Source organism: Danio rerio, chromosome 13 (assembly GCF_052040795.2).
Source record: "Danio rerio strain M-AB ecotype USA chromosome 13, GRCz13ab, whole genome shotgun sequence".
Classification (NCBI taxonomy): Eukaryota; Metazoa; Chordata; class Actinopteri; order Cypriniformes; family Danionidae; genus Danio; species Danio rerio.
The window spans coordinates 40,264,151-40,274,642 of record NC_141033.1 but is presented as its reverse complement, the minus strand read 5'-3'; the positions used below and the strand labels follow the sequence as shown (position 1 = coordinate 40,274,642).

The 10,492-nt window shown below is 34.4% G+C and overlaps 2 protein-coding genes across 2 annotated transcripts; both read left to right on the top strand.

The window, feature by feature from the left end:
- Nucleotides 1–46: 46 nt before the first annotated feature.
- On the top strand, nt 47–3,220 carry ifi27.8 (interferon alpha inducible protein 27.8). Its single transcript, NM_001256713.1, has 4 exons — nt 47–208; nt 2,236–2,277; nt 2,700–2,861; nt 3,040–3,220. Exons 1-4 carry the CDS (start codon nt 193–195, stop codon nt 3,141–3,143), a joined length of 324 nt encoding a protein of 107 aa, NP_001243642.1. The 5' UTR covers nt 47–192; the 3' UTR covers nt 3,144–3,220.
- A 1,075-nt stretch (nt 3,221–4,295) lies between these two features.
- ifi27.7 (interferon alpha inducible protein 27.7) lies at nt 4,296–8,322 on the top strand. The gene is made up of 4 exons (NM_001172636.1): nt 4,296–4,370; nt 6,686–6,718; nt 7,401–7,562; nt 7,731–8,322. The coding sequence occupies exons 1-4, from the start codon at nt 4,361–4,363 to the stop codon at nt 7,838–7,840; spliced, it is 315 nt and encodes a 104-aa protein (NP_001166107.1). The 5' UTR covers nt 4,296–4,360; the 3' UTR covers nt 7,841–8,322.
- The last annotated feature ends 2,170 nt before the right edge of the window (nt 8,323–10,492 follow it).

Genomic DNA, 10,492 nt, shown 5'->3' with positions numbered 1-10,492 from the left:
GACGTGCAATGTCTGTCGGCAGAGGGCGGTGTGCCCTCACTAGTCTGTTCTTCCATAGTTTATAGTACGCTAAAACAGTATGGCAGCCGAGTAGTCTGTCGGCTGTAAAGGAGTATTTGCCAATATCAGCTAACGTTAGAGTGTCAAGAACGGTTTACATTTCATTTCGCACGTTTCTTCGACAGCAAGACGATGCCGACGCTGCCAAGTAAGTGACCGGTTTTCTTTAAGCAGGGTTTCTGCATGTTTTATGACGAACCATTTTAGACTTACTTAGAAAATAAAGGTTTTGTTGAACAACATAATTATCAGTTTCACGGCAGTTTGTGACAGTCACGAAACTAAAAGGGATTGTTCTCTCTCAAAAAGAGAAATGCACCCTTCTTCCCAAGTCTGAAGATATTTTGAAGAAAGTTAAACCTGTTCTGTAATCATCCATTGACATAGTTGGAAAAACAAACACAATGGCAATACATTAGTGTTTAGCTTATTAAAAAAAAAAAAAAAAAAATATATATATATATATATATATATATATATATATATATATATATATATATATATATATATATATATATATTTGTGCAGTGGTGGAAAGAGTAGGCTACTGAAAAATCATACTCAAGTAAAAGTACCATTATTTGCCCAAAAATGTAGTGTGAGAAAGTATCTGTTGTAAATACTAAACGTATGGGTAAAAAGTACCGCTTTTAAAAGTACTCAAGAGTGAGTGTTATGCTGTAAAAAGCAAAATATTTGGAAATGAAGGTAAAGGATGACCAGATTTTTAGTAATGGGTTAACTATCTTTTTAATTTACATGTCTGTATAGCCAACCTATAAAAATTTGTGGACCTTTTTGCAGTCATGCGCCTTATTTTCTATTACATTATGAGGTTCAAATACTGCATTTCTGTGACATTTTTAAGCACTAAATTTAGCTTGTTGGATGGTTATCATTATTACACTTTTTGATGCAACAAAATGATTTCCTACATTTTTGTCGAAGTGCTTACCATACTATTTTATGTTTACAAGAAATTATGTTTATTTACAAATGGGCATTACGTTATTGCAGTTTTATACAGTTGAAGTCAGAATTATTAGCCCCCCTTTGGATTTTTTTCCTTTTTAAAATATTTCCCAAATTCTTGTTTGAAAGTCTTATTTGTTATTTCGACTAGAATAAAAAACATTTTAAGGTCAATTATTAGCCCTTTTAAACTAATTTTATTTTCGATAGTCTACAGAAAAAGTTATACAATAACTTGCCTAATTACTCTATCCTGCCTAGGTAGCCTAAATGGCCTAGTTAAGCTTTTAAATCCCACTTTAAGCTGTATAGAAGTGTCTTGAAAAATATCTAGTAAAATATTATTTACTGTCATTATGGCAAAGATAAAATAAATCAGTTATTAGAAATGAGTTATTAAAACTTATGATTAGAAATGTGCTGAAAAAATTTTTCTCCCGGTTAAACCGAAATTGGGCAACAAAAATAAACGGGGGCTCTAATAATTCTGACTTCAACTGTAAATGTAATAATTTTCATTTTAATTGACTTTTTTAACAAAGAAATATGAAAACACTTTTTAAAATGCTATTATCCATCATAAAAAATAGGAATCTGTTAACTTGTTTTAAATTAAAAACTGTAGCCTATAGGCAAGTAACAAACTAGCCAGCTCATTTACTCAGTCAGAATTTGTCCATTGCAATAATAATTAATAGATAAATTTGTCTTAAAACCTTCTTTTATCTGTTATTTTCACAATTTACGATGCCATAACTTTCAAAAATGGGACAAATTAACTAATTTCAGGCCAAATTCTGGACTTTGTCAGTAGGGGGGTGGGTCTCTTGAACCACCCGAACCCCCCCTGGATACAGGCCTGTCTATTTATTCTTATAAATAGAACTGGATTTCTTAATTTACAGTGACCTGTACGGGTTATAACATTTACATCGAAAAACAAACATGACCCTAACATTTTTTTTTTTTTTTGCGAGTTTGATTTAAAACATAAATAAATATAATTTTGAATAGGCTCAGCCAAATGACTGACTATTTATTTTCATTATAGATTCTGTTGTACATTTTTGTTCAAATTCAGTACTTTTTTTTATAATTTATTTGAGAGCACAAATTTTTGTAAACTTTTAAGACCCTTAATAACTGTTAAAGCAACAAATGATTTTTTTGACTCTTTGTATGTTCTATCATTTGTATTTGCAGCTTTATCCACCAAAACCATTATTGGAGCTACAGCTGGAGCTGGTAAGTAAATACATCCAGGATATCATCTAGCTCAGTGGTTCTCAAACATTTTTCATCAAGTACCACCTCAGAAAAAAAATTGTCTCTCGAAGTACCACCAAAATGAGTAGTATTAAAATACAGTAGCGCATTAGGCCCAGTAAAGCAGCTACAACTCTGCACAGTTAAAAAATGTGGCAGATTACATCATAAATATAGGCTATATGTCATATATGACATATTATATACATAATTTTTAATAAATTTTGAAATGTGTGTAGCATGTGCATGACATATTTCATTCCTCCGCGTACCACTAGAAGGAAGCCTGTGTACCACTAGTGGTACACGTACCACAGTTTGAGAACCACTGATCTAGCTCACTTCAAAAACTGAAATTCACAGAAATGTTTTGCTCTGTCTGTTTGTAATTGTTGTAAAAGTTGGTGCCGTTGCATTGACCCCGCTGGCCCTCAGTATGGCCGGGTTCACCGCTGCTGGCATCACAGCAGGTTCTACGGCAGCTGGTATGATGTCCACAGCAGCTGTAGCTAATGGAGGTGGTGTGGCTGCTGGAAGTGTAGTCGCTCTCCTCCAGTCAGCAGGTATTTACTACTATACTATTCACAGCAATTAGCTTATAACCAGAGTAAGGCAGTGATAGTACCAGATTAATATACACAAAGAATGATTTTGTATTATAAGAAACATGAACAAACTTTACTGTGCTGTCTTGTACAGTAATGCATTCGGGAATTAAGCTTTTTGTGCTCTTGCTTTCAGGTGCTGCTGGTTTATCCTCCGCAGCAACAGCTGGTGTGGCATCTGTAGGTGGCGCTGCAGGAGGGCTTTTAGGTGGAGCTGTTAATTGGTGGAGAGGAAAATGAATACATGTACTCATTTAGGAGCAGAAGTCTTTTGTGTTCAATAGAAACAATAATAAACTCTTAAAGTTTAAAAACAAGTGGAGGGTGAATGAATTAACCATAACTGTTAACAAATAAATGTACATTGTAAGATAAAGTGTGAATCCGAAGTACAGTAGCCAACATTTGAAGTGAATTAAAACATTTTATCAAAGTCATCCTAAAACTATTACACCACATCCATTCTTGCCTTTGGACAATTTCGAAACCTTTTTTGATCCACTTGAAATGTTGACTACTGTATACTACGCACACTAACTATACCTTTTCTATTATTTTTTGATAGATAGATAGATAGATAGATAGATAGATAGATAGATAGATAGATAGATAGATAGATAGATAGATAGATAGATAGATAGATAGATGGATGGATATCTTTATCAATGTTATATTTATATTTTATAAATTGTATATACTTTATACATTTTATTAATATTTATCAAATGGACAATTAGAGGACCAGTAATTTATTTATTTACTTTTATTTCTATATTTATTTATATATTAAAAATAGATGAGATTATTTGAATTAAAAAACTTAATAGAAAACAGATTAGAAAGTGAAATATTGTGAAGTGTTGATCTATCCTTACAAATTTCTTTAAAATGTCTAAGGATGCGACTAATTTATTGTCATTTTCCCATTACCCAGCAGAACTTTATTTTCTTATTTTTCTGCAATTTACTTAAATATGTATTTTAATTTTATTCTGCAAATCTTACTTCAATTTTTGATTCAAAAATAACAATTAGAATGTTAATATTGTCTAAATAATGAATTTACATGTAACCTACTTCTCTACTTGGGTATACAAAAAAATCTATTATCACATCACATGATGGATATTACTTTTAAGCAGTTTCTTTCTCAGCACAGTCGGCTATATAATCAGTAAATCATCAAAAGTTGCTTTAAGCTTTTCTTTGCTTCCTACTTTTATTCATACAAAATTCTGGATTTAATTAATTTTAAAAGCGTATACATTGAAGAATGAACATCCTAAGATTAAATGCATTTCAAATGAAATTCGGGTTCCTGATCCGCAAAGCGCCAGCTAGTGGAGTAAATGTGCACTTACAGGGAATAATCATTTGACATCAACATGAGTCATCCTCGATTCTCAGGAAACGGCCTGCATGTAAGTTTCGTTTTGTGAGTTCAACTCCTCGAAAGTATGCCGAAAGGTAAGTGCCTGATATTTTTTTACGAGGTTGCTGGAAGTTTCATGAAAACAAAGTTTAAGGAACAATTTGAACGGAGCACTTTAATATTGTCTCTAAAATGCATTTTAATACTGCTTTAAATTGTCATATAAAACACAAAGATCTTCGTTTGTTTTGTTTATTTCATTTTACAAAACTCATCCCTTATTTTGAGTAGTTCTGCTCCTGAACATTTTTTTCCTGTACCTTCATTTTCGTCCTTATTGTTTTGTCAAATTCAGCTGACATAAAACAAACCTTTTTAATGCGAATTATATCTTTAAATTTAAAGAGATATTTATTGAACATTCGGTCATTTACTCATTGTTTGAGTTTATTCTGTTTGACACAATATAAGATATTTTGAAGAATGCTGAAAACCTAAAACTAATATGGAATTCAGTGGTTACTGGTTTCCAACAATTTTCAGTGTACTTTTTCTCTTGTGGTGTTTTGTGTCTTTTGTAAACAAATAAAGAGTGAGTAAATGATGACAGAATTTTCATTTTGGGTGAAACATCCCTTTAAGCTACATTTATGATAAAACCATGAATAAATGATTCCCAATAAAGGTCAACATAATGCAGAATAGCCTAACAACATGTTTTCTATTGACAATATTTGCTAATATTTCTATTAGCATGTGTTCCATTCTTGTTTTAAAAGTCTCTTTGTTCAGTTTTCTAAGACAAAACCTCCATATTCAGTTAGCATAAATGCATCATGATGTGATGAATATATTTATGTTGGAAAATGACATGACATGATGACATTCTTTGATATTTTGCTGTGCATGTAACATAATTACTTTATACATTTTGGACTTTATTCGGATTGTTTATTTTTTTTTAGGACCTAATTTTTGAGAACATTTTAAGACCTTCCAACGCTTTGATATAGGTGTTGAAAACATTTTTTCTACATAATTTCATGAATATCATAAATTCTTCCCCCACACTTTTTCCACATTCATTTTTTCTTCAGGGATTGCAGCAGAATTAACCGCCTGTAATTTAAAATCCTGTAATCAAAAAAAATGTGTTCATGCTTTACTTTAAGACCTTACGTTACCCTGATGACAATCAGGTGACTCGCATAGTGTGTCAGTCACACCTAGGATCGCACCCTTCATTCCTTTTTTTCCCAGATCAGGCAGTGCAAGTTCTCATGCTGTGAGGTGTTTGTTACACAAGTAGTTTACTGTATGTTTCTGTCTGTTTCCATAAATAATTGTAACTATTTGTTAACCTTGTTTTATTAGCCACAGAAGTGCTATATTTTAATGATACAATCAAAAGGACATTTTCAACGTATAATAATTAATTATTCATATTCATTCATTTTTATATAGCACTTTTATGGACACTCAAAGCACTTTACACATCGGGGGATTCTCCTCATCCACCACAAGTGTGCAGCATCCACTTGGATGACACGAGGGCAGCCATATTTGCCCAGCCCGCACAAAACACACCAGCTGATTGGTGGATATGAGATTTATGATTGAATTATGCCAATATAATAAGGGGAGGGTTAAGAGGCCATGAATGACACAGACCAGCGAGCAAATTTGGCTAGGATTCCAGGGTTAAACCCCTTCTCTTTTTCGAAAGACATCCTGGGATTTTTAACGACCACAGAGTCAGGACCTCATCCGAAAGACTGCTCACTGAGCAGTATAGTGTCCCATTCGCTTTACTGGGGCATTAGGACCCACACAGACTGCAGGTTGAGCACTACCTGCAGACCTCACTAACACCACTTTCAGCAGCAACCTAGCTTTCCCATGTGGTCTTTCATCCAGGTACTGACCTGGCGCAGCCCTGCATAACTTCAGTGGTTGACCATGTGAGTTGCAGAGAGCTAGCTGCCAACATTACATACATACTCTTAGGTAATGTTGTAACAACTTAAACTGTGAAGCAGAAATTTAGGTTAGTATAGAAAGTGTAACACTCGTTTGCTACATTATGCAATTCAGAAGGTTTTGTTATCTTTTTTTTATTGTTTATCAAATGGATGATCTCACAGTGACTTGTTTATTACAATAATTCAATCTGTGTGTTAATGTGTGGTTTGAGGTACTTATTTCCCTCCTTAACTGTTGAATATAATAGCATGGACTCGTGTAAGATGCATATAATTTTGTTCCATGTTTATTCAATAACTGTACACCAAAAATGTAAATATTTAAAAAATAAAATGCAAATACTTGCACCTTTCCCTGACAAAATAATATCAAAGATGTATTTTATGTCTTTGTAATTTGTTTCTCAATATGTTATGTTTATTTGCAGTATCTACCATTATTGGGATTGCAGCTGGAGCTGGTAAGTAACCAGATCATCTAGCTCAGTTAGACCAGGGTTACCACAGAGAAAATGTCTGTTAATTCAGTCATTTAAATCAAACTGTCTAACTGTAAAACCAAACCGTGAAATAAAATGTTTATTTCACTCAAATATTTTTAAAAAAAGTTATTTATTAGCAATAACCTACATGAACTAGATTATATTGCCATTGCTAAGTGAAGTTTGACAAACAAATTTCGAGAGAAACACGTGATCTGAGTGATCGCGGCTGGTCTCATCTGTAATCATTAAACCAATCAGATTATTATAACTTACTATAAATAGCCCGTTTAGCCTTACTTCCTTATCTTAGTTTTTTGAAGAATCAGATCTATATTATTCAGTGGAACTCCCCTACAGTAAATCAGTTTTCCACAGGCATTCATAAACCTTACTAAATTAGTTTAGAACTGCATACTGTATTTAGAACAGTCAGTGTTACGACTTTTGATCATTTGCCTGTGTATCCTTGAAGCGGTTTTATAGAAATAAAGTAACTTAACTTTATTGAAGTGCTTTATTTTTAGTAAGCAATCATAGTACAAAATCAAATTCAATTATACTAACTCAAATGTTTGAAGTAACATGAACTTTTCTGATATTATAGTGTATGTGTCGATCTATAATTATTATTTATCTTTTTTTTTTCCATATTAAACAGCTGGTGCCGTTGCTTTGACCCCGCTGGCGCTCGGCATGGTCGGGTTTTCTGTTGCTGGCATCACAGCGGGTTCTATGGCAGCTGGTATGATGTCCACAGCGGCCATCGCTAATGGTGGTGGTGTGGCTGCTGGAAGTGTAGTCGCTCTCCTCCAGTCAGCAGGTAATTACTGTCAATTTATTAATTCCTTTTTTTATATAGGCTACTTGGTTAATGCACATGAATTGTTTATGTATTTTAACATTTATTATTTTATAACTTCACTGTGCTGGGTTGACCTGCTATGCATTCAGATAATGGTGCCATCAGGCTTTTTGTTTTTATTTTCAGGTGCTGCTGGTTTGTCCTCAGCAGCAACAGCTGGTGTGGCATCTGTAGGTGGTGCTGCAGGGGGGCTATTAGGTGGAGCTGTTCATTTGTTGAAGAGGTTGAAGAAATGAGAAATGCACTCAAGCCTACAGCGTTTCTGCTCTTAAATGCTCACAGTCCACAGACAGTTCAACACAATCTCACAGCTATTTGTAACTAAATTGATTTGTGGCTAATTGTCTGATGAATGTTGTATGATCTTATTTCTACATGGTCTCCTCATCTCCCTCAATAACTGTTTGGTTTTTGGGTGGGGTTTGTGGACACACCTCCTTGTTAAAAATCAGACGTTTTGAATGAAATTTTATAAATTCAAACTAATTTGCCTTTTCTAGAAGTTTATTATGTTTCCTCATGAGAACTATGTATGGAAGCATATCAGTAGGTATGCAGTCAATTCATTTTGAAAATGTAAATGCAAAACAACAATGCAGTATGTAAAAGTGCAATGTTCTATTTTAATTTGCATTGCGCATGATGCGCAATGGCGGGCGAGCAACTCAATGTAGCGTGATTTACATTTAATATTTAATAAAATTCTGAAGAAAAAACGAAGAAAAATGTTGTTTTCCTACTGTATTGAATAATCAGTGGCAGAAAAAGTACTGAAAAATCATACTTAAGTTAAAGTATCATTACTTGACTGATAATGTAGTGCAAAAAGAGTAAAAATATCTGTTGTAAATAGTACTCAAGTATGAGTAAAGTAAACCTTTCAAAAGTACTCGAGTAGTGAGTATAAAGCTGATTTATTTACAAGTAATTTGTGGATGTGTGTACACGTAACATTCTGTAGTGCATTTAGTTATTGCCCAGCAGGCACACAACATCAGAAGGCGTTAGATTTAGGCTGTGATGTCAGGTGACCAAAATTCAGTGTCTAACCAGCGTCTAAGGACAATGTTATTTTGATGTCCAATAATGACGTTAATATTTGGTTAATTTTAGGTTGTGTTAGAAAGTGGCCAAAATCCAACGTCGAGCCAACATCTTAAACCACAGGTGTCAAACCCAGTTCCTGGAGGGCCGAAGCTCTGCACAGTTTAGTTCCAACCCTGATTAAAAACACCTGATCAAACTATTTGAGTACTTCACGCTTGTTTGAAACCTACAGGTAAGTGTGTTGAAGCAGCGTTGGAACTTAACTGTGCAGGGCTGCGGCCCTCCAGGAACTGGCTTTGACACCTGTGTGACTTAAATCAACATCATATTTACGTTAAATACTGACATCTATTCATCAGGTATGTCAACCAAAATCCAATATCTCATAGATGTCATGGTGGTAATATCCACATGATGTCAAGCTGTAACATTATTAGAGGTTGATTTTAGGTTTACCATTGGACAATGACATCACCCTGACGTTGAGTTCTGACATCAACCCAATTTTGATTTCCAAACAAAATGTAACGTCACCACGATGATGGAGAACAACTTCAATCTGACACCATGTTGACGTCTTATGCCTGCTGGGTGTTTAAATCCATTTCAGTCACCATCCAGTAAACATTCTTCATCTTTTCATCAGTGACATGCATCTAAACAGTCTCTGGGTCAATGATTGTAAAGATTTTGGACATCTTATTGGGACACTTAATGCTTTCAAACAGTTTGCTGCAATTATACTCATAGACGAGAAAATAAAGTAGTGACTGCAAGTTGAAGGCCAGTAGTGGAGTATAGTACAAATACAACACTAAAAATGTACTCCAGGGAAAGTAAAAGTAATCATTTATAAAACTACTTAGTAAATTACAATTCCTGAGAAAAACTACTTAACTATTTTAGACTTGTAAATAAGAATGGTCTCCAATAGTATCTAGATAAAGATTTGGATTTGCAAGCTGAGACTGCATTTCTCTGACTTGCAATATCAGACATAATGAACTTATTGAAGCTAGTGATGTCACTGTGGGGTTAGATGTGCACTTTAAAAGCATTGCATGCAGCTCACCTTGCAACTGCACCAATTCTGCATCCAGATCTAAAGCCTGTCTATTTTAGTAATCATAATACAATGTGGGAAAATGAAAAAAATTAAGATGCTGTCGTAAATATTTAATTATAAGAAATATAAAAATATTTCTCAATGTATTGTTAGAACATTTAGACTCAAATAGAGGTTTTTGCGTCAAACTCTTCATATAGGCCCACAAGTCACATTAGGTTCAGTTATTATTGTTCATGGTACTACTAAAAATGTATTAATAACCCAGTTTTGAGTGCATTGAGCTCTCATTTCCAACATTGATGAGTTTCCAATAAATGGCTCAAATATAATTTAGGCCAGGGTGACACGGTGGCTCAGAGGTTAGCATTACAGCAAGAAGGTCACTGGTTCGGGCCCCAGCTGGGTCAATTGGCATTTTTGTGTGGAGTTTGCTTGTTCTCCTCGTGTGGGCGTGGGTTTCCAGGTGCTCCGGTTTCCCCCACAGTCCAAGGACATACGGTATAGGTGAATTGAATCAACTAAATTGGCCATAGTGTATGTATGTGAATGAGTGTGTATGGACCTTTCCAGGCACTGGGTTGCAGCTGGAAGGGCATCCGCTGCGTAAAACATGCTGGATAAGTAGGCAGTTCATTCCGCTGTGGCGACCCCTGATGAAAAAAGGGACTAAGCCGAAGGAAATTTTAGTGAATGAATAATTTAGGCCTAATTAATTGAACAACCTGTATATACTGAGATTCTTTTTTGCTTAAAATGCCGCAATAGGTGCCAT